This window comes from Thermobia domestica, chromosome 14 (assembly GCF_964235325.1).
Source record: "Thermobia domestica chromosome 14, izTheDome1.hap1.1, whole genome shotgun sequence".
Lineage (NCBI taxonomy): Eukaryota > Metazoa > Arthropoda > Insecta > Zygentoma > Lepismatidae > Thermobia > Thermobia domestica.
Genome location: NC_137467.1, coordinates 144032956 through 144059161, shown reverse-complemented (window position 1 = coordinate 144059161; position 26206 = coordinate 144032956). Strand labels below are relative to the sequence as shown.

The following is a 26206-nucleotide window of genomic DNA, read 5'->3' as shown; positions in this document are numbered from 1 at the left end:
TCAATTCTCCCTCCACGACAATAAATAAATTAGCCCTTGCTAATTTATTTAGAGAACGATAATAAGAATTAGATGACATAAAAGAATTAATGAGAAAACATATATGTTAACGAATAAAGGATAAGCAATTTATGATTGAGGATAATGTATTAAAAGCTTTTTTTTTTTTTTTAGAATAATTGAAAATTTTTGGTTTGGAAATTGTTTGTTTCCTTTTTTAATTGTGTAGAACAGCACCATTGTTTAGGAGACGAACAATAAGAAAAGGATTTAAATAACAATTAAAATATTTTGCAGTTTTTTTTTTTCGAAAAACTGACGATAAGTGATGAGACTTGGCCATTACAATTTAGATTGAGGTGGTGAATGATTATTTGATTTTTGCATCCTTATTTGTATTGCCTTTATTTTGTTTATTTTGATTAGTATTATTATTGTTTTGATGGGAGCGCTCCCGAGAATAAACGTTATTTTGGTTGCCTCTACCTCGTTGTTTTGGAAAATGTTTACGAGAATAATTTTTGTTTTGGTTATTTTAATGACGATTATTAGAATTATAATTTTGATTATTTTGTGGAAAACGATTATTATAAGCGTTAGACTGATTTGCGTTACCGGAAAGATTTGTTTGACAATTACTTTTTACTTGTACGCTTGGTTTTTTTAATAAGTTTTGCTTGACGAGCGTAAGGACGTTTTTGTTTTTGACGAGCATTAAAATATTTTTTGTTGAAGAGGAAGATATATATTTAGAAAGTGCAGAGACCTTATTTAAATGGTTAGTAAGATTTTTTGGAGGATTTAATAAAAGAAGTTTTTTTTATTAGGCATTGAATCTAGAATTAAATTTATAAGTTTTGATTTGTGTGGATACTTTACAATATTAAAATAATTTTTAATTAGTTGTGATACAAATCTTAATAATGAAGGAAGTTTTTTGCGATTATATTTTTAGTTTTGTAAGTTATGTTTCTGAATTCTTTTAGAATGAAGGGAATAATAATGTTTTTTTGAATAATTGAACAAAGTTTTTGTAGCAATATATATTATTTGAGACGGAAATAAACCACGCACGGGTTGAGTGAGTTAATAAATGCTTAACTGTCATTAACTTATTTATATTTGATATTTGCATTATGTTAAAACAATTGTTAAGTTTATTTAGAAAACCTTGAGCAGTACCTATTTGGGCTACACAATTAAAGGTGGGTAAGCCTTTAATATTTTGGGGAGTAATTTTACATCCAGGATTTGAAAGTGAAAAAAAAAATGATTTTCTACCAGGAAAATACGAATTTAATTTGTTCGCCCCTTGAGGAAAGTATCCCTGATTCTGATACATAGCTGATGAAGTCACAGGAACATGATTGAACAACGCAGTATTCCGGCTAAACGGAATCCACCTATTACCAGAAGAATTAGGAAATTTGTTGTTAATGGGATTCATGTAAGACAGGACAGGATGTTTTAAAGTGGTTTCGAAAGTTGAGGGAATACCTGAATTAGTATACGTAGGCTAATACGTTTGTCCACTTGTCACAGTAGGAGCAACTGATAAGTCATAAGGAATAGTGGAAATATTCCACTCATTTCGCTTGAAAGAATTACTTCACACAGGAAGTGTCTGCATCGGAGCAGAAGTAACATTAACTGTCATTGAGACCGATTGGCCCTTATCAATGTCGAAAATTTTCACAGGATTTCTCTTTTGCCTGTTTGAGTAATCACTCGACTCATTAGGGATACACTTATCGTGTGAGTATGGATGAGAGCACTCGTTATCCTTACTAAATACAAAAACATTTGAAAACGTTTTCTTTACTGAAGGCTCAGGTTCAACTCTTACCCTGACAGTGTCCGCAGACTTGCGACCAGTCTCTGCGTTTTTTTTTTGTAACGCTTGCACTTGTTGTTTTAAGTTATTTAACTTTTTAAAGGAAACATTTTCCTTTTTTCCAAATGCTTAACTCTTTTTTTCTTTATATATATATATATATATATATATATATATTAACTACTTTAGATGGGCATTTTTCTACTCGCGCCTCTAGATTTGCTTGTTTAACTTGCAACTCTTTCTGCAAATAATTAACCTTAAGTACCTTTTGAGTAACTTGCTGTACATCATTTTTAACAGAGTGAATGTTACTTTATGTTGTTTATACCTATTTGTATTTGGTCTAGAAATTAATTCGTGCGGTTGGTACGCACACATTGAAGCTGTAGTACAAACATAAAATACATAAATACCTTAAGAAAAATATTGTCCATCACTAGCCACCACTTTCGCCCATCTGTCAGGCAATGTACGGATTCCGTGGCGAAAGAAGTCCTCATCCTTGGAAGCGATCCAGTCAGAGACCCATGTTTCGATATCTTCTGAAGAAGTAAACCGCTGTCCAATCAAATCGTTGTTCATGCAATCGAACAAGTAGTAGTCCGAAGGAGCAACGTCTGGTGAATACGGCGGGTGGGGTAAAACTTCCCATCCGACATTTTCTAAATAGGTTTTGACCGGTTTTGCGACATGTGGGCGAGCGTTATCATGTTGAACAATAAGTTTATCATGTCTGTTCTCCCATTCTGGTCGTGTTATGGCCAGAGCTTGCTTCAAACGCATTAATTGTCGTCGATAACGTTCTCCATTCATAGTTTCACCCGGTTGCAGCAGCTCATAGTACACCACACCTTTCATATCCCACCATATGCACAGCATAACCTTTGCACAGTGAATATCTCGTTTTGGTTGTGATGGACCTGGTTCACCTGGTTTCACCCAGGCCTTTTTTCGTTTAGGGTTCTCGTAATGGATCCACTTCTCATCACCCGTAATAATTCGATGCAGAAACCCCTTTCTGCTCTGTCGTTGAAGCAGCAATTCGCAAATGGTTTTTCGTCTTTCAACGTCTCTTGTCTTTCAATTCATGTGGAACCCAATGTGACATCTTTTGAATCATTCCCATGGCTTTCAAGCGTTTGGAGACTGTTGTTTGATCAACGCCTAATGCTGCTGCAAGTTGTTCCTGCGTTTGACACGAATCCTGCTCGAGCAATGCTGTCAATTCTTCGTCTTGAAATTTTTTTGGCTGTCCAGCTCGCTCTTGGTCTGCCAAGCCGAAATCACCATTTCTAAACCGTGCAAACCACTTCTGACACGTTCGCTCAGCTAGAGCATGGTCACCATACACTTCCACCAAAATACGATGACTTTCAGTCGCACTTTTCTGCATGTTAAAGTAATGCAGCAGGACACCCCGCAAAAATACTTTATCAGGCACAAATTGCGCCATGTTCACTTAACTACAAACTGGTGTTGTTGACGCTTTAATCCACTGCCCTATACTACGAACGATACGCGATGACAGGGGTTTGCAACACATGTGTGGATACACGGAACTGTGGGACGCTCCGTTCGTTGCGCCATCTCTTGTCCACTCGCACGAATTAATTCCTAGACCAAATATATTTTTGTTTAAACTTGTTAATATTTTGTTTTACCTTAGACATAAAAGTAAAGATCTGTTGTGACAAAGTTTTTATCCTTTTGTTTGTCTTCTGTATCTCATTTTTTTTTTTTTTTTTTTTTTTACCTCTTTACTAATTGTTTGTATCTCATTATTAGTTTCCTGATTCATTTGTTTTAAATCTGAAGTTAATGTGCTAAACAAAGTACCTAAAATATCATCATTAACCATCGAAGCTGGTTGAGCTACGGGTTAAGAAGTAACCCCTACATTTGAGCATGAAGATCTCGGCGATACGTTTCGGTTTATACTAAGATCTTCCCTATTTTGTACTTCGCTGTGGAGTTTTAACAAAGACATTTTTAGTTTATTAGATTTTTCTGAGTTACACCTCTGACACATATAATGAAATGTTCCATTACTTACTACCTCGTATATAGCATCAGTGTCTGGAATGCCGACAGAACGAAAATATGTCCAGTGAGAACATTAAAAAAAAAAAAAAGCCTTTCCTAAAGAGGAACTATTACTTTCAACTTTACTTCCTTCGTAACAGGCGAAGCTGTTTTGAAGAATTAGAATTGTCTGACATTGTGATGTAACTTTTTTTTTAACAAATACTATGCAATGTTATAAAAATACAAACAAGAGAAAAAGATACATAACAAAGAAATAATTACTTTAGAAATCGCTTACTATTATAACTCGATCCATATTAATTTCAGCACAAGCACAACAACAGCAAACACGCTCAAATTCTCTCCGCTCTTTCGCTATACCAACACAAATATTAATGTAGCATTAGTTTGAATAATGTATGTTAACTAATAATCTTAATTAAATTATTAAAAATACTCTGCTATGAGATTTGCACTAAACTGCCAAAAGTAATGAAAGCTCTAAATCCTGGAATGGGTAGCCAAAAATTCTAATGTTATTTTATTTTAATTTTGGTATTGGGGAGCTAAAAACTATTACATTAGCCTTATATTATTATTTTTTTATTTAGCGTTGCTTTTTTTACTGTTCTTCGCGCACCATCTCCTTTCCTTTTAAAACAATAACTAATTTTTTTTGCTTAGTAACTAAAACGTTTATATTGTTTTAACAAAATATATATATATATTAGGTAATTAATATTTATCATAACAATAACTTTAATAACTAAATGTTATTAATAAAAATTAATAAAAAACAAACAATTAAAAAATATAAGCATTTAAAAAATTCTAAAACTTCCTTTTACCAAAAACATAATAATCTCTATACCCCATTCATTTATTTACTACCCCTTCACAAACTATTTCAAATAAACCATACAACATTTACATAATAAAACAATTCTTTTACATTAACAAAACACAAAAACATTTTTATACGAAACCTCATACACTACTAAAATTTTAAACAAAATAACAAATATACAAAAAAATTATAAAAACAACTAAATAATAAAAATTTATTTTAAAAAACTAAACAATTTTAAAAGCAACTAAACTCATCTCAATTTGCTTGACATCTAACGATGAAAATGTGAAGATCTTGAATGCTAAAAGCTGTTGTTAGTTTTTATTCTGTACTACGCTGACGAACATATAAGAATGTTTTGAGCTAAAGTCAGTTTTATTTTTTTCTATATTAATACATGAAGGAATATAAATGGGTAAAGAACAAATACCGAACATTTTACCAGTTTCACCCAACGATAATAATAAACAGGTTTTGCACATTTTCCACGTTGTGGAATTTGTTTGAAAAACAGCATTTTCTAGCTTGACGTAATGTTGTAGCAGTTCTGCTGCACAATACCAATAAATGTTGTATTCATCGTACAGTTTACCTTTTTCTGTATTTTTACGACCTGATATACATCTTTTAAAAATGAACTAAACTGACAGGGAACTGGAATTTCCATAGCTATATAAGCCCGGAAGAGCAAGTGTTAAATGTTAAATTTATTTCTTTTCTTCGTGGACTATTAAATTTTATTATTATGTTTACTAACAACAGTATTGCTTATTGTTGTAAATTTACAAGTTCTAACTTCTTTAATTTCTTGTTAAGCTTTACTGCTGTAGATTGAATTCAATTGTTTATTGTTATAGATTTTTATGATTCTAACTTCTTTAATTTCTTGATAAGCTCTACTGTTGTAGATTGAATTCAATTTATGTATTGCGTTACTCCGACCTTACTTCGTATATAATGATACAGAGTGTGGAACATATCAATGTATAAGTGTTAAAAGGTTTACAATAATACAAGATACAACAAAATTATTTTGTGAACTTACACTTAATAATGAAATAAGAATAATTAACGACATGTACAAATTTCATTCGTTTGTATCAGTATAATTACACAGCAAAAGTTCGTTCATGTTAAGTTTTTTTTTTTTTTTTTTTTTTTTTTTAATCTGATATGAATTCATCCACAGCATATAAAATAAAATTCTTATCACAATATTTTGGATAACTTTTCCTATATACCGAATTATTAGCTATTGTATTTAGTTGAGCTGGAAGAAAATAATACATCTTTAATTGCCTTAACTATAATAGATTTTGACAAGCTAAAATATTTTGGTCTGACCACAGATAATTTATCTTTAACCTTTATATATTTCTTATATAAGTATAGGCTACTGTTAAAATTCTTAGCTTTTTGAGAAGTTCTCATTTTCCCCGGTAACTGGAATACGTAATAATCTCTATCACCATTTTTTTTCAATCAAAAACGTTTACTATTCTAATTTCTTCAATTTCTTGATAATTTTTTGTTGAAAGTGTTTGATTGAATTTAGAAGAACAAATAAATTATTAACTGTTATTTTGGTCGAAATTTTACAACTTGACGGTAGGTTTTGTACTGTACCTTCTCGTTACTTAAAAAAAGCAATATTTTTAAAGGGATTGACCATTTTGCCTTTGAAACCTCCTTTCAGTTTTCAAGAAAACTGCAAAAAGTACAATTTGGTGAGAATTGCGTAATTTTCTTATATATATCTTGAAAGTAGACTGCAAATAATTAGTTTAACTTTGAATACAAAATTTATAATGGGACACATTGATGATGTGTGATAATAATAAAAATAATGCAATAACTTTTTCTTTCCTATCCTATGAGTCCAATATTTGCCCTTCTATACAAAATCACAATTGATTTTTTTATAGTGATTAAATACCAAAGAAGGAAAATTTTAGATTACCAAATCAATTAACGTAGAACTAGCTCCATGTTAATCGTTTGTTCGAACTGAATCACAGAATCATCTTTACACGAGTCATAATGTCCAAATCACATTGTAAAAGTTACGTATGCCAATAATAATGGTATAAAATCTTTGAAACTTTTCCTCTTACGAAATTATTATTATTTTGTGAATTGAGATCACTGTTTGAGGATTATGTTGAATTGGTATTTGAAACTTAATGATGGTAGAAGACTGATTTATATTATAATATAAAATGTAAATATGATATATTAATTATTTAATTATTGTGATTCAATTTGTGTCTCTATATAAAAATAGCTGTAATATTTTTGCTAGACATAGCTCAATTATGTGGCAAATCACTGTAACTTTCACTAGAATTATAGAACGAATCCAATGATAAAACATACTTGTGTTTTGCAATTACACCTATTATTTACATAGAACCTAAAGGAAGTATTTTTCTAATAAATAATTTTGTTTTCTGTATATTGATATGTTTATGATAATTGATAATAAACTGAAATTTATTCTAATATATATACTTTATTGTTTTCATTCAATTTAGTAGTAAGATGTTTCAAAGTATAGATATATTAAAATACAGTATATTTTAAAGCCATTTCAAGCTTAAAACGAATTATTTAATCCAAATAATTATTTAATTGTTAAACAATCTCGAATTATTTGGTACGAGTAGAACCAAGTTTGGATAACAACCTGATATAAAATTGCGTTACACATAGATACATTTGGAAAATATATATAAATCAAAGGGTTAATTTTATATATATATATATATATATATATATATATATATATATATATATATATATATATATATATATATATATATATATATATATATATATATATATATATACAGAAGGTTGATTAATTCGTGTCGATTCATTTGTTCACTGTGCAAAAGTGGTAAGAGGTAAAGTCGTGCAATTTGGTGTAACTTTAGACGAAGGACATAAGTTTTGTTTCGCCATAGAAGCGTGTCACTTGTACTAAAGATGGAAGAGATATAGGGTCAAAGGTCAAATTTCGACTTTTTCCTTAAGGGATTGCAATGGTAAATTCTGAAAGAGCCTGAAAATAAAACGTAAATCGAAGTGATAACCAAGAAAAACCGGTATGGTATGATTGTACGTCGCAAGCCGACAAATATGCGTAAATCAAATGTCAAGGTCAAAGGTCACGGTCAGATCAAGGTCACCTTGAGAACCCATTTGAATACAACGAAAACATCGCATTCTTTCGTCCTTCAACATTCCTTTTATTATAACAACTGCTGTTTTCCGAGCAACTATTTGCTTTTTGTGGTTGGCTTTTGACCTTGTATTTACCTGTGTCATTTGACCTCATACTACTATTGAGTGTTCCTTGCTTGTTCCGCTGCTTCATTTTGATGTTTAACATGATTTGATAAGGACTTTGCGTTGTTTTCAGTGTTTTCAAATGGGTTCTCAAGGTGACCTGTGACCTTGATAGTTGATTGACGCATATTTTGTCGGCTTGCGACGTAGAATCATACCATACCGCTTTTTCTTGGTTATCACTTTGATTTGCGTTTTTTTCAGGCTCTTTCAGAATTTACCATTGCAATCCCATAAGTAAAAAGTCGAAATTTGACCTTTGACCCTATATCTCTTCCATCTTTAGTACAAGTGACACGCTTCTACGGCGAAACAAAACTTATGTCCTTCGTTTAAATTTACACCAAATTGCACGGCTTTACCTCCTACCACTTTTGCACAATGAACAAATGAAATTGACACACAAATTAATCAACCCTCTGTATATATATATATATATATATATATATACAGATGGTGATCAGAAAAATGGAAACACCTGAACGAAATTGCAACTTACCAGATTAATATGGTGTCTGGCCACCTTTCGCCTTCAGAACAGCCTTGATGCGACGTGGGATGGAGGCATAGAGGTCGTGAATGGTAGCAAGTGGAATTTTACACCATTCCTCGTGCAGGGCATCGGCCAGTTCTGTGAGAGAGGATGGAGGTGGAAATCGTCGCCGGAGTCGTGTTTCCAAGACGGACCACAGTTGTTCAATTATGTTGAGATCTGGGGATTGGGCGGGCCAGGGGAGGTGTTGAACTTCATCCCGATGTTCCTCAAACCACGCTGCAACAACGCCAGCTGTGTGATTGGGTGCATTATCATCTTGGAAGATGGCGTCATTGTCCGGGAACAACATCCGGACCATAGGATGCAAGTGGTCTCCTAAAATTGTGACATAATCGTTGGCAGTGATTCGCCCGCTAAGTGTGACCACAAGACCCAATGAAAACCATGATATGGCGGCCCACAGCATCACCGAGCCGCCGCCATGTTTCACAGTTGGGCGAAGACACTGCAGATTATAAGCTTCTTTGGGCGTTCTCCACACATAAACACGGCCCGTGGTTGGGAATAGGGTGAAGGATGACTCATCCGACCATATCACACGTTCCCAGTCCTCAACGGTCCAAGTTGCATGGCCGCGGCACTATTTGCGGCGTGCGAAAGCGTTATGGTCCCTGATCAGAGGTTTGACCCGTGCAACACAACCCCGTAAGTTCATGTCATGTAATTCGCGGTGGACTGTGATTGTCGAAACAGGGTGGGGGAAGTGCTGATTGAGTTCCTCGTCACTTGCTCCGCAGTGGCACCACGGTTCTGCGAGACAATGCGCTTTAATACCCGACGTGACCTGTCACTCATGATTTTCTTCCGCCCACTGTTCCGCTTCCCCGATGTGGTTTTCCCGTGTGTTGTGTAGGCCGTCATCACCTTCGACACTGTCCCACGCGACACACCTAACTCAGTAGCCACTGCCGTAACACTCACTCCACATAACCGCGCACCAACAATTTGCCCTCTTTGAAAATCTGAGGGGTCTCCCATTTTACACTACCTCCGTCTGCTGCAGCCACTGGACACTGCTGTTCCACTGCGCCTGACGTAGTATGGAGACAGACCTAACACACCACCACCAGCGGTCCGGCGCTGCGGGCGCCACGACACCACTGCTAACCCATATATCTGACGTGTTGCCAGCTACAGGTGTTTCCATTTTTCTGATCACCATCTGTGTATATATATATATATATAATTAACTTTTTTGATTACCACTTAGGTGTCATGATGTGAAACATGATTACTTACACACGCACATCTCTCCATCCTTTTTAGTTAGTTGCGTTTTGCTAGAAGTATTTACGACTTACGAATTCCAAATATCTGTAACGCTATAGTGGTCTTACAGTTAGTTTCCTGCACTAACAAACTGATGCGTTCTTTACAGTTTTCCGTATTTTATGTAGATTTTAAAAATGTAATAAGTTGACGTAATGCCAGTTGTAATGAGTAATTTTATGTTGGGTTGGCAACACCGTGACACACTTTTTTCCCTCAGTCTATGCTTACTTTACAGTATTTACTTTTACTACACTTGTCCTACTGGTTTCAACTTACAACAAGACAAACAAGATAAATTTGGTTGCAATGTTATGTAGCGTCAATAATAATAATAACAATAGTAATTTATATGCCAACACATTTAATCAGAGAGTTGATTTGGAACCTTTTCGAACTTTAGACTATCATTTTTAATGTCATCTTGTTCCTACATAGTAAAATATATTAACAAAGCATATTTGTATATTCAGGATAGTCCTAATGCAAATTATAATAACATAAAACTAGTGATGAATGGATTTAATTCATCCATATAAATACAATGTAAATTATCTCGAATGTAAAAATATGTAATATTGCAACAAGGAACAACATTAGAGTAGTACATTACTCTAATATATTAGTTAAGCCTAGAATAAAGGTGTGAATTAATCTTGTCAACGGCTCAGTCACCACCGAGCCGAGCGAACAGCTCACCCAACCGAGCCGGCTCGAGCCTTTGGCTCAGTTGGTTAAACTGAGCCGAGTCGATTGTTCACCCCAACCGAGCCTGTTCGAGCCGATGACTCAGGTGAATCGAGCCGACCTGGTTGAGCGCAACGTCGTCCTGATTAACAACAAAGAAAAAATACAAGTTCGCTTAGATATATTTTTTCAGTTATTGATAAATAGATGGAAGTAATAAAACAAGACAAGTCTCTAGATAAACACAAAAGATGCCTTTAAAAAACTACATAGATGTTGTTACACTATCTTAACAGTAGTTGTAGGCGTACTCGAACTTTTACATATTTGTACTATTATTTCATTAGTTTTGTGAATGATACTTACAATAGAGATCAAACTAGTGCGCACTGATTTAAGAGATTGATTAACAAACAATTACTACAAACTCAAATATAAAACATTTTGTTTGTCTTCACGTAATCCAGCTTCGAAAATTGGGCTTTTGTTTTAACATTTCGTAGCAAGTAGTTAGCAGCCTTAATCACAAATGTATTTTATTGCAAAACAATTAATTATCTTAATAAACTGCATGAAGTATTAACTTTATAATTACAAAGGTTATGACAAAATAATCAGATGAATTTGAAGACTTACATCCAAAATACGTATATTTTATATCAATTTTTTACTTGTTACGTGAGCCCTCTATGGTTGAATCTATAACACACCTATGTTTGACGCAGAATTCCTCAGGTTTGATTCCGAGTGGGGGCTAAAGGAACACACAGTATTTGTGCTGGTTTCCATAATAATAATAATAATAATTTATTTCTCATGTTTAAGTACTACAAGCAAGAAAAAGCGCTCCGAAGCAAGCGTCTTTAACAAGTACACGTTACTGCGGATTTGCAACGCAGTTGTATCACTCTTTTAGACTTGATAAAATGCTTTGATCTCCGCATGTAAGTCTGTTTCCAATGGACCAACAACCAATTTCTACTATATTTCATTCTTAGTAATTTTTGGTCCGATATACTCTATCATAGCGTTTTATTTCTAAAAATAAAGATGCTGGTACGCTGAACCTCAGGTTCATAATAGTTTTTAAAAAGTTGCATACCTTTCAGGATAATAATAATAATAATAATAATAATTATTATTATTATTATTATTATTATTATTATTATTATTATTATTATTATTATTATGTCCAGCAGTATATTACTATCGTCTTGTAACTAAAAACTCGTACCTACATACAGTATATATAAAGTTGCTTTAAAATGTCTGATTCTTGCATCTTAATTTTATAATACAATAAACGTAATGATAATCAACATTTCTTATTGATTTGTTTCTTCCCCTTTTCTCTTTCCGTAAACGGGCGAAAGTAAGCTGCTGCTGTTTATTTTGAAAAGGCATCAACAGATCCGCAAATACTGAATTTCAATGACGACACACATACAGTACATTGTTCACATAATGTTCTTTAAAGTACTAATCATGCGACCAAAATGTTCTACAAACCTCTAATGAATTAATGGATAAACTTTACCTTAGTACCTGAAGATATTAATCATCCTAGTTTATCGATTTCAGTACCGTCAGTCAAAAAAATGCCCATAAGTAAGACAACGCAAAGAAAATATTATAATTATAGGAAAGCTATTTTTTATAAATTATACTGTACACTGCGTGATTATGACTGGAAAAACCTATATGATTTCGATAGTGTCGATTTAGCATTAATCTTTCTATATGATTCTTTATATAAATGTTTTGATAATTGTATACCAATTTGTACGCAAGTTGGGAAGTCTAGGTATCCGGTATGATTTACCAGAGAAATAATTCAAACTATTAAAATTAAGAAAAATGTGCTAAAAAGCATAAATTCTCTAGATATTATGACGAAAGATTCAGGAACTTAAGGTCGGAATTAAAACAGCTTATACATAGAGCTTATGATGAATACATAGAACAACTCCAAATGAGTGTCAATGATAATATACAACGTTTTTGGTCATTTGTAAATACCAAACAACAACATAAGAAATCTAGTGTACACTTTGAATAAAGAGAACTTTTTCCAAGGCAATATTTCAAAAAGTTTTGCAAAATATTTTTCTTCAGTTTACAGTCAAACGAACTTTAGTTATAAAATTAACGATGTTCTTGGAGATTTTCCGAACATATATCACAAACTTGATATTTTGCATTTTAACTATGTTACTTCAGATGAGGTTAAAAGTGCTATTAAGCATCTCAAACCCAAACAATCTTGTGGCCCAAATGGAATTCCTTCTTACATTATTAAAGCATGTGGAGAGGTTCTATCCGAACAAATTAAATTTATTATTAATTTGTCATTGCAAACTAATATTTTTCCTCAAAAATGGAAAGAAACAAAATAACTCCAATATTGAAATCAGGTAATTCGAACGTTATGACAAATTATAGGCCTATTTCAATAATTAATTCAATGTGTAAAGTATATGAATATCTACTATACGAAAAGTTGTTTAATCATGTGAAAATTTGCATTTCTCCAAATCAACATGGCTTTTTCCCTAACAGATCAACAGTAACTAACTTGTTGGAATTCTCCAGATCATCTACAATTGTTCTGAAAAAAAGGAACAAATGGATGTAATATATTTGGACTTTGCTAAGGCTTTTGACAAAATAGATCATGAATCGTAAATCAAGAAACTTATAACATTCGGATTTCGAAAAATTTAATTATGTTGTTTCTATCTTATTTGCATAATAGAAATCAATATGTAGAGTTTCAACAAGAAATTTCTCATCAGTTTGTAAGTTCATCTGGTGTTCCGCAAGGTTCCAATCTTGGTCCTTTGTTGTTTTTAATTCTAATTAATGATTTGCCTGAGGTTGTAGAAAATTCCAATTGTTTGTTATTTGCCGACGATGTAAAGATTTATAAATCAGTTATAGTTGAAGAAGATAGCAAAATTTTACAACAAGACTTGAATAAAATCATAGATTGGTGTGGTTTAAATAAACTACAACTGAACGTAAATAAGTGAAAAAGTGTAACCTTTAATAGAAAAAACAAATTAGTTAAATATGTATACAAAATTAATAATATCCAAATAGAGAATGTTACATCGATTAGAGATCTCGGTGTAATTTTTGATTGTAAATTAACATTTGGTAATCATTTAGTTATAGACTCAGCAAATAGAGCCTTAGGTTTTGTTATCATAAACACAAAAATATTTTCACAACCATCAGTAATTATTAAGCTATATGCAACCCTTGTTAGAAGCAAATTAGAGTATGCGTTGGTAATCTGGAGTCCCCACTTTAAGAGAGACATCCAAGCAATTGAGGTGATTCAAAACAAATTTTTGAGGTATTTATATTATAAAACATTTAAACCAGATTCAACAACTTATTTGTCAGTGTCACTTTTACGCTCGCTATTCAACCTAAGTAGCTTAAAGGATAGAAGAATTGTACATTCTCTTATTATTTTAAGAAATATATTGACAAATAGAATTAACAGTTCAACACTGTTGCTACATATCCCTTTCTATGTACGAAGATATCGTTCCAAAAATCAAAATATCTTTATATACCTATGTCGAAAAGTTCAACTCATGCACACTCACGTATTATACGAATGCTGAAAGTCTATAATAAATAAAATGATAGAATAGACCTATTTTCAAATGGAAAAGTTAAATTTGTTAAACTTCTCTATGAAATACTGAATAATGACCATGTATGATCTATCATTATTTGTTAACGTACTGATATATATATATATATATATATATATATATATATATATATATATATATATATATATATATATATATATATATGTATATTATTGTTCTCATGGCCGGATTGTACATTCTTTCCTTTTTATTTTTTAGTTTTTTTCTTTTTTTTTCCTTTTCTTTCTATGTTTTATTTTTCTTCTTTGTAAGATCATGTTACCATCAATTATGTAAGTCAAGAAGGTATGTTATGGGTGTATGCCTGTGTACTTTCATATAAATAAATAAATAATTCGGAGATTGAAATCGAACCGAGTGAAGGTCACGGAGCAATCAGAGTTTGAAGGTTGAGATCGTAGTTTCCTGGAACTAGTGTTCTCAACAACTCAAGGGGTTCGCCTCACTGCTCAGTCACCACCGAGTCGAGTCAATGACACCTGAGCTGAGCCAAACCGAGCCGAGCCGAGCCGTTTGACATACTAGTGTGAATGCATGGCGTGCAGATCACGTTGTAATACTGTATACTCGAGATCAATGATGGGCCAGTGGAGGTCTGTGAATTAAAATTTAAAAAAGAAATAGGATTCACTCCTCTTTTTTTTTCAACTCTGTGTGTAAAAAGAAGATTGTAGCTAAACATCATAATGTTCCCGAATTCAGACTTGATTTTTAATTGTGAAAATATGTTATTTAACATTTTGAATCCAAGACCGATTCTGCATTGGTATCGGGCCGATTTTTAGAAAAATGTGGATTTAGTAGAATTAATGTCAAATGTTCGTTTCTTGGACACTAATTGCCTTAGACACATAAAACAAGAGGCATGATACGCAGAATACATGAAAGATTCAGAAAATGTATGACTTATGGACATTCAGTGAACTTCTGCTCAAGGCCAAGGAACATGGTCTCCAAGAATGTTTTTTACTTTGTTCTGGCTCACACTACATTACAAATTGGCCATGACTGCTCTAGATGTATATTACAAATATTGAATTAAGATTCCAATTTAATATAGAATAGCAAATAATGACTTAAAATATGCTGTGGATAAAGGGTTATCAAAGAAAGGTGTCAATCTCGTAAGGTGCTAAGTTTTCCTTTACGCAGTCTTAATAATTGTAACAAACGTTTCTACGAATTCTAGCCCTGGAATATTTGTTATATGATTGTTTTCGTTTGAAAAAATGAGATGATTCCAACATATCGGACAGTATTAAGTGTCCATTCAGAACATCTTCGACCCATATCATTGATTTCTATCCTACAACTATTTGTATTATTTATATTTTCTTAGCTCAGTACATATATGTACTTTCGGAATATTTTTATACCTCAAAATTCTCAATAGTTAAACTTAGGGAGTTACTTCTTTAAAAAGTTCAATTAAAAAAAAATACGTTCAGATCTATAAGCTTACGAAATAAAAAAAAACTGCGTGAACAGTTCTAACTAAAAAAAAAAAATGTGTGACACCTGACTAAAGCGGTCTGGGAAACTATGCAGAAACTAATATAAGATTTATCTTAATATCCATATTTGAATAGTGCGGTGCCTTCAAGGTCATTTGAGAAAAGGAAGAGTGGAAAATTCTTCTGATGCCCGCTTTATCTTCTAAAAGTTGTTGAGAAGATAATCCATATATTGCGAATATGGATATTTAGATAGGGTTTCTAATTCTTGCATAACTTCTTGAATAACTTTAGATAGGTACCATAGTTTTACAGCTAGGGCGCTTCGAAAGCTGATTTTGCATAATAGCAATTTAGGGCTGTGAAAGGACACGTTTTTCGACTCAAGTTTATAAGACAGATTTTCTTTCATTTAACCACGTATATAAGGCTAGTTTTCTTCCATTTGATATGGAATCACCTCCCGAAATTTCATGGCGCTATTTTCTTTTCGGTAACGGTTGTACTCATATGTGAAATAGTTCTTCCCAGCTTTACATTGTTTTTTTCTTCTTATCATCCACTTATCGTATCTCATGCTGACATGTAATAGAAGAAGTACTGGAAACAGCAAGTTGTGTTTTATGTCAAGTATAATCGTAGGTAGTTGTACAGTCATTCTTAATATAAAAGACTACAATACATTTTGATAAGCGAGCAATAAAAAGGGATTTAAGAAAAGTATATAACCTAAAATTATTTAGAATTAGAGATTTAACAATTAACATTGTGAATTTCCGCAAAATTTAAGATGCATCTCATATTTTAAATTAGTACTCCTATACCTTAGGAATAAATCGCGATTTAATAATACATTCTAAAAGTATACTTCTATCTTTACGAACATTGTTTCAGTGATTTCATTGTGGGTTTCATATTCATCCTTATCTTCAAAGAACTGATAAGGGAAATCTGTCTGGTAATTCCCAGATTTTCTGTCAATTACTATTTAATTCTTTATCTTAGGAGGAGAAAGGTTTAACTGCCATAGTATGACTGATATTGATAGTGTGCATAGTCATGACAGAATTTCTTGTAACTCCAACTCATTATAAACAAAACAGTTGGTTTGATAAAAATTTTCTTTAAATTAAATGCGAAGTAATTTATCTTTAGGACAAAAAGCACTCTGTGTAGTATTGTATCTGATGTAGTCTAATTTATTGCAAGTCTCATTCAATTATGATGAATAATCGGTTACAGAAATTTTAATTTATTTTCGGGAATATTTTACGGATTAACTTTCTGGTGTCTTTGACAAAATACGACAAAATTTTTCACATATCAAGAAAAATTTATATACGAACTTCTGTATAAGTTCCCCGAACAAATATTTAGACACAGGTGGTTGTACGGAATTATGATATTCAGATCTGAACACGGAACCTGATACGTCGTGCTACGAGATCGTATGATGAATTGTGGCGTTGTATAGTGTGGGTGTATTTGTTTGTTCGGATGAAGGGGATTGCACAACAAGTGTAACTTGAGTTGTATGCCACAGCACATAACGTTACTCAATTTGTTGACTTCGAAGTGCGTCCGATAAGTGTGGTGGAAAATCCATTCAAACTATTTTGGTCTGGACATTTGCAACCAAAATGAGTCATTTAGTACTGCCGTAGTGTTACGTGACTCTTAACACGTTTGCTGCGGTAGTGTAGAACCGAGTTTGGATCTCAGTGCTATACGAGTCACCGTGTGTCTCGTTGAAGGTTTGAGGTACAGAGGTAACAATGCATACAATGGCACCGCACAGAAATGAAATATCGCACGAGCCACCTGTGACTGGTAACGCAGCGAACGTGTTAAATCGTTTCGGAAACGAATAATTGCTCTAAGCGCTAATGCAAGTCCTTTATACTCCATTTAAAAAGAACAACATCGATATGCCATGAAATCAACAACAGACTGTCTGACAGATAAGTCTGATACGAGACTTATTTCACGAGAAATGTGTTCTCGTCAAATAAGTCTTGTTTCTGCGTACGTAAATGACACTAGGTACCGCACACATCGAAGATATCATAAATCCTTGAACAAGAACGGTGTATTAATCAAGATGGTGGCCGCTCTGTAAAGTTTTGATGAAGTTTTACATATATTCTGTCGCGAAAGATATATATTGGGTTAAAGCATTTGAAATGTCTGATTTATCGTATGGTCGGAAATCATCCTGTATAACACAATAAATGGATGGATCGAGGTCATACGTACGACGTCACAAATTCAGTACATATTTAGAAAACAGGCTAAGGTATCCAGTTAGTCAGAGACACGGGTTCGTGTGAAAGTGCACTGTGAAGAAAACCAGTTTGCGAATTATTTTCTTTACGAGTTCTAACTGTGACATTCTGTACATCTACCAAAAAATAAATAAATTTAAAAGATCAGCAGTGTATTTGCACTAGGAGTGGCGAACGACGCCGTTGGTTAGTGAAATTTCATGCTTGTGATCTAATATTGGAAAAATGAGACTAGCAGCCACCGACGAACTTAATGAGCTCCTCAGAAATATCGTAGAAGCAGATCCTCAGAAAGTGTTCGTGCAATTGAAGATAAATTAGACATACACTCGGCAATCGTAAATGGCCAGAACACCGGTTGGTTCCTGATCAATGGTCAGCACATTTTCCTAAACCACCTTTCCATCTAGAAATGTTTTGCTGGTATATAGTCTATGGTGAAGGTATCCATAATGGCTCTCTTCAACGAGGTGAAATCATCACTACGCATCTTTATAGCATTGTCTGCAAGCATCCAATAATGGTCAACAGACATGATGTATCCCCCCCCCACACACACACACTCATAATGTCAATCCACAGCGCCATGCCACGCAAAGGACGATCTCGACTCTACGTGAGCTGCAGTATGAATCCCTTCATCATCGTATTCTTCTGAATTATGTCCAATCATAACAATATCCTCCGGCATTTCGATCGCTTCTTGGCAAGAACGAACTTCCTTGATGACCGGACTGTGCCGTGAGAGTTTTTTTTTTTTTTTTTTTTTTCATTCCAAACCACACTTTTTTTGATCATTGACTGAACGATGACAAAAGTGAGCGGTTGCAGCCGGAGACAACTTTGACTAACAAGTCTTTTTCTTTCCTTTCTTTTGTCATTTGAAAGTATCATCATTTTTCGAATAGTTCAATCGCACCAACCAAATAACGTTTTATATAGAAAGGTAGCACTGAGCTGGTGGACGACTACGTAGTGCCTTTTATTTTATCTAACGAGGGACCAAATATCCCAATATATTAGGACGATAATTGGAGAATTTATAGCGATTAAACTTTTGTAAATTGTATGACGAACTTTCCGGAGAAAAAAAAAAAAACTCAATTGTCTGCAAAGTCTCCAGATGTAAATGCTAATAAAAGTAGAACACCGATGATGCAATATGGACGCTTCAAATATAGCTGTCATTTATAATCATACTCCGGATTAAAGAAATCTTACAGTTAAGTCTTAAACAACTGACTGTTTTGGGTGGATAACTATTTCATAGAAGAATAATAACCATGAAAAATAATGATAGTAGCCTATTTTTAATCTAAAACGTCTTTTTTCTACAACGGTTTAATAATCGCAGCTTTTGAAGCTTTAGAAACTCTATAATTGTCGTGATTCAGAGTAAACTAGTGGTTGCACAATAAGTATGTTTCTTTTAATTACCAAAGAAACTACATACCGTTCCGTAATTCTCCTATGATTTATGTGTATACAAAATAAAATAGGAAATATTTTCTGTGTTTGGTTTCCTGGGATTTTTGTTCTTGAACACGCATTGATATTGTGTTTGATCACTACATTGCTTTTGAATTCCTCAATGTAAATAATAAGATTTATCACCATAATACGCTTTGCCAATGCCAAAATACAGTAATCCTATAATGTAATATTGGAATGACAAACATAACCTTGAAATATACTAGAGAAAATGGTGGACATATGCTATTATTTCATTTGTGTGTCTTTTCGGTAACAGGCATATTGTTCAAACAGTATTAACTGGTATAGACAGTTATGTAAATACAGGAATTCATAAGTTTTTAATCTTATCTTCCGAACACAAACACAAATAGAAGAGAAATAACAGGATGTATATTAACACTATTTGTTATTCGTTTGACAATTTACAGAGTGAAAACAGCAAGGAAATGGACCCTACACCGTCTTTGTCTTTATTTTTTGTTGGTGTGGGATTATTTTGCATGGTAGCGGACATAACTGTAGGCGACAAATCACCAATACCTTTAGTCATTGCAACATGGGATTATACAAAACCAGCAGAAACAGGTAAGTAAATTATGTAATGTATGTATATATATATATATATACTAAGTATACGCAACTAAGTTTAACATTTATGTTTTGAGCCCACTCCGTTCAATTGGGTACTTATTTCTTTTAATATTGCGGGCACGGTGGCTGAGTATGATAGAGCTCTTACCTCTGGTGCGTCGATTCCTCCCACAATTTCATTCCCTCATTTTGCTATCATCATTCACTTGCCTTAATCATCCGCCTCCCTTAGCCTAAAGGGCATAATAGTGGGACGTTAAACTGAAAGGAAGACTTCGTTTAGAATTTATTGAATTACCACAAAATTCTACTAAACGAAGAACGAATTCTCTAAAGATGAGGCATATACCAATCTAAGATCTCATCGAGCAGAACAAAATTATATTAGTGAGTGTAAATCCTTATGTGTAGTTTTAAAGATTTTTTTTTTTTTTTTTTTTTTTTTTTTTTTTTTTGTAAACCTAAAAATTGATGTTGTATGATAACCACCCCATCTATTAAGATAAAACTGCTACTCAACTATACTCTCATCAAACTGTTCGGTAATTCTGTAGAGAAGCCTCGTCAATTAAAATCTAGCAATTTGAGGGTCGCCAAATATTGAAACTTCCCAGTAATCAAACTCATGTTGTCAACGGAAATCGTAACTGCAAGTGGCATTCCGTTATAGTCAAAATAATAAAATTAAGTTCTTCAACAGAAAATATCACATGGTATTATTGCGAGAACATCACTGGGTTTTTGAAAGAAATGATAAAGAGACTGGAAAATGTTTTCTTGTCAAAATTCTAGACAGAAGAAGGAAGACTGGAATTTTATGTTGTATACTTGTAGGAAGTCATGTAATTTCTGATGGATGGCCTACTTACAACAACATTGCGCAAATCCAAGATAGTTATTTACCTTCATGATGTATTATTCATCAAGAAAATTTTGTTAGTCGAAATAATGCATCTATTCGTACGAACAATGTTGAAATTTATTGATGTGCGTAGAAAGAAAAATTCGACTGTAATTACAAGTAAAATGTTATTTCAATTTATCTTCACGAATTTGTGTTTCGTAATCGATTTAGAAGACAGGATATGTTTTGTCAACTATCTGTGTGCTCGCAGAAAATTGTCACATTGCATGATACATGTTGAGAGTATAAAATAAATGTCTTCTAGTTGTCATTTAAGTTAATACTTTAAACCTGTTGTTAACAAGAGTTTCACTATGAGTACGTTATACTTGATGGCTCTGAAATTATTAAATTCTAATTAACGACGCTTGTCTACAGAATTACCTAGCATATTTAATGAGATACACAGTAACTCAAGATCATAATTAACTCGTAAACTTCAATTTTTGGTTATGTCCAAAGACAAGACATAATAAACAAACATTTCTCTTGAAAAGAAATCAAACATTGATCCTGTCCAAAAATGATGATTTCTTAGATCATTTCAGCCATCTCTGGGTCCTTAGTAAGCAATTTTCCTCTCCCTGCTTTTTTTCTATTTATAAATTCACCTTTAAACAAAACTTCCTTGAAATAGTGTGTCACTTCCTTGAAAAAGTTCTGTGTATATATATATATATATATATATATATATATATATATATATATATATATATATATATATATATTAGGGATGGCCAATTCCGGAATTTTTACTTTCCGGAATCCGGAAAGTAAAATGGGAAAATTCCGGAATTCGGAAAAATCCGGATTTCGGAAAAATTCCGGAATTCGGAAAAAATATTTTTTTCTTTTTCTAATTCTAATAATTTTGTTCAAATGCAAACGAACAAATTTCCTTTTTGTAATCCTAAGAATGTATGATGCAAGTTAAACTGAAACTTACATCCTAAAGTATACACTACTCAATCTTCCCATGGTTAATGAGATGTAGTCCAAAAGTACGATGTACTCCTAATATTTAATTTTTGTTTTACTGTGATATTGTCCAGAGGTAAGACATATATCATACTGAGGTAAACAACTTCACATAATGAAGATGTTATCATACGTAGTTTTCCAGAAAATCGTGAGAAACGAATTTTTATGAAGTTAAAATATGCGTCGCTTGTTGCCAGTGTGATGCAGTTGATAACTTTTATGCTGGAATAGCCTTATATTATTATTATTATTATTATTATTATTATTATTATAATTAATCGTTTATGTACTGTAAAAGAAAAATATGAACCGTTAAGTAGTAGATTTTATCTGTTGTTTTTTGATATCTTCTAACAGTAATAACAAATTGCTTGTAAATACGCAATGATTATCAAGGACAATGGCATATTAATGTAAGGACTACTCTGCAGACTAGCAACAAACAATAAACAATAGTTGCAAAAAAAAAAAAAAGTAACTAACATGGGCACGTCAGGGGACACCAACATTGCGCATTATGTTCGCGAGACTATAGGGACGCATTGAGACTCTAGCAAAGAGCGTGATGTTATTATTACTCAAAGGGCCGTACAATGGAGGCATTAACGTTAATGTTAATGGCACTAATGAGCACTTACTTGCTCTAACGGTTATCCTCATTTTTGAGATGATTCTTACATGTTAGAAGTGGGCGTGTTGGCATGCAGTTAAAAGACTTATATCCATTATTTAAAAAGCACACGTTATCTGTGGAGTACTAACGATTTGCGTCACTATCGAACACTAACGTAGCACTAGCGACGTTTAAAGTCGAAATTGGGGTCTGACATAAGTGGCTTGTCAACTTCAAGGACAATATATTTTCCTTGAATGAGAGAATTTTGCGCCCTACCACAAAAATAGGGGAAAATGCGCTCGCAATATATTTGTACTGGATGTTTGCGCCCTACCCCAAAAAGAGGGGAAAATGCGCCGGCTATATATTTGCACTGGGATGTTAGCGCCCTACAATTCAACTTATTTTTGTATTATGTAAAGTAACTTGCACTCACACTTGAACTAGGCTTGCCTCTCATCGTCTCAGTGAGTTACTCCATCCGTTATAATATTCCGAACAAATGAAAAAAATACAATTTGAGTTCACTAAAGGGCAATCCATACAAATACAATTTTTCATTATACTACAAAATTTACAATAAAAGTATAAATGACTGATATATAATTATTTATTAATATAATCAAAGAGTATAATTTAATCTACAAAAGGCTGTTTGGCTCTACCCAGATATCTCTGTTCACAATCCTTGCGAGTTGTTTGGCTTTTCAGGACACAAAATATAGAAAAGAAAATGTAAAGTGAATGTAAAATCAGGTCAGTAATATTATCAAGAAAACTATGTACAGTATGTTTACTTGCTGGAATTACACTTCAAACACACAATTGCGTTCAGTCGTTCTTTCAGAAAAAATGTTCCGGGGGTCACTGCTAGTACTATTCTATTTATTATTATATTATATTTTGGTCTCCTCCGAGGGGGCACTCTGAGAGCTCTGGGGAGGCCAGTGTTCCCCCAAAATCATCTCTGGAAGAAGCAGTGATTGCGTTGATCCGTTGTGTTCTTTTAGCTTATATTGAAGTTTATTCTCCCCTTATATAGCCACAATGAAAATAAATCACAAATGGCATGGTTGTGGGGGAGGATTGTTTATGCTGTAATGTCAGCCCCTCCGAGCAAATGCGTAAGCTCGAATAGGTTCTTTTATTTCGCAGGGCTCAAACTTCCCGGTGGAGGTACACCGCAGGCGCAATTTTCCCTGTTCTTGAGGTAGGGCGCAAATTTCCCAGGCGCAAAATTCTCGACACCGTTCGAATGACCTCGGAAGACTATATCTTTTTCAATACTTTTTTATATTCTTTTACTCGAGATTTCTTCATAGCTTCTTATTAAAATACTTACTAACATATCCTCATTTTATTGTCCTAACCAATCAATGTGGGTATGTTGTCAGTAAAATATTTAGATTGATCGAGCCCATGGTGTGTAACCACAGTATTCCATATCATCCCCACATTAGAAATCTTGGCTAAACGAACCAATATATGTTGCCAATAAAATAGTTTAGAATGATTGAACCTCTGTGGTAAATAACCACAGTATTTCGTGACAGACCCCCCTACCCCCTTCCTATTACCATACTCTAGCTACGTGCCTGACTCAGCTAATTCTCTACATTCTTTACCAAGCACACATTTTCTAAAGCGGAAAATGCTCTCTAAATACCTAAGCTTATTATTTTCAGCTGATGCACAAATTGGGTAACATTCTATCTACATGAATGTTATATATGTCGATTACTGGAAACCGCTTCTCGCCATCTATTACCATATTTACTATATAATGATTAACGTTAAAACCGGAAATGGTTGATTTGTACCGCTTCCGGTTTGAATATTACATTCATCAGGGAACTCGATTCTTAACTATTGACTCTGTACATTATGGCCAAAATTGATGGTAATCCATCAGATAGTTCTTGAGACTGTTTGTTTCACTGACGGACAGAATGAATATATGGCTATAGAGTTTTGATAAACTAAATTCGTTAATGAGTGATGATGGAACAAATATAAGAAAGGGAACCAAGAGTACCACCGGGAAAATTTTCGAACACAAAATTAGCCATCGAAAACCACATGTCCTGGGTTAGAATACCATAGATGAAAACTCTACCATTGAGTCATCAATCACCCGCTTATTAGTTTTATTAATTATTATATTAATATAAATTAATGAATGCCTGCTTATGTTAATTATTGAACAATTACATTGTATACTTCGTAAAGTCAAAAATTATAAATTTGTATTTACTGTACATAGGTATGTTGACAATAAGCGAATGTTATTAGAATATTTGTTGAGATTTCTTTTCCTTCACTGCCTTTCGTCTAGTTAAAAAGTAGTTTGCAGTGCTTTGGAGCAGCTGCAGGTGGGAACGCGATAATGTTTGAGACATACCGGCGACTTTTTTGTGTGTGAAAATAAGACCTTCTTTATAAAGCAGTAAATAACTGCAGTAGCAATTGTCTACATAAGTGATAAAGACATATCCAACTACAAGAAACTAATATAGTATATATATTCATTATTGTGTTTTTCTTTTAACAGCTACTAGCTAGTGATGGCAAATTCCAGAATTTTTACTTTGCGGAATCCGGAAAGTAAAATCGGAAAAATTCCGATTTTTTTCCGAATGTCGGAATTTTTCTGAATTCCGGAATTTTTCCGAAATCCGGAATTTTTCCGAATTCCGGAAAGTAAATTTTCCGATTCCGGAAAACAAAATTTCCGGAATCCGGATTCCGGAAAATTTTGGCCATCCCTAATATCAAAACAACAACCGACAAAGTTTGGGAGGTGATTCCTGACACCAAGATAAGACAAAACCTGGATGCGCAAATATTTCCTTCCGGAGTTATAGGCTGCCGAAAACATGAAAAAAAAAAAAAAATGAACTTTTAAAGATTCATAGCTCCAAAACTGTAGAACCTACCGTAGTCGGGTCAAGACTTCACTTAGGAACTAGTATGTACCCTATCCAAATATCCAAGTTTCAGAATGCTGCATGCAGTATTTCTGCAACAATTTTTATAAAGGTACTTGGTGAGTATTTCTAATTACATGCCTGTAGCCAAAGTCCCTCTAAAAAATTGTTGCGTGAGTACCTTAGGATTCTGAAACATGTATTTTTGGGCAGAACAAATATTAGTTCCTAAGTAAAGACTTGACCCTACTACGGTAGGTCGCATAGTTTCGGAGCTATGGACTTTTAAAGTTCATTTTTTCATGTTTTCGGCAGCCTATAACTCCGAAAGAAACCATTTGTACATCCAGGTTGGTCTATATTTTTTGTCTTATCTTGGTGTCAGGAATGATATATATATATATATATATATATATATATATATATATATATATATATATATATATATATTTACAAATGTGAGAAATATGTTCTTCCATTTCAATAGTATATATTGAGTCTTATTTACAAAATAAAGAACTTTTTGGTAACCGAATGTGAAAAATAATTTTATTTTGTAAATAAGACTTAGTATGCGCTGTTATTGTTTTTCTCTATTGTTCATTGAATTATATACATTTCTTTCTTGAATATAAAATGAAATATTTTAGTTTAACGTGTCTATCTTGCTCTTTAGGCTAAAGAGGACGGACATTGATGAAAGTG

At 33.2% G+C, this 26206-nt stretch overlaps 1 protein-coding gene across 1 annotated transcript in view; it reads left to right on the top strand.

The window, feature by feature from the left end:
- The window catches only part of LOC145670379 (N(4)-(Beta-N-acetylglucosaminyl)-L-asparaginase-like), a 65907-nt gene that overhangs the window by 5373 nt on the left and 34328 nt on the right, over positions 1-26206 (top strand). The window contains exon 2 of the mRNA XM_081738989.1: positions 19911-20067. Within this exon, the coding sequence (XP_081595115.1) occupies positions 19929-20067 (139 nt within the window). The 5' untranslated portion in view covers positions 19911-19928. The remainder of the gene's footprint in view (positions 1-19910; positions 20068-26206) is intronic.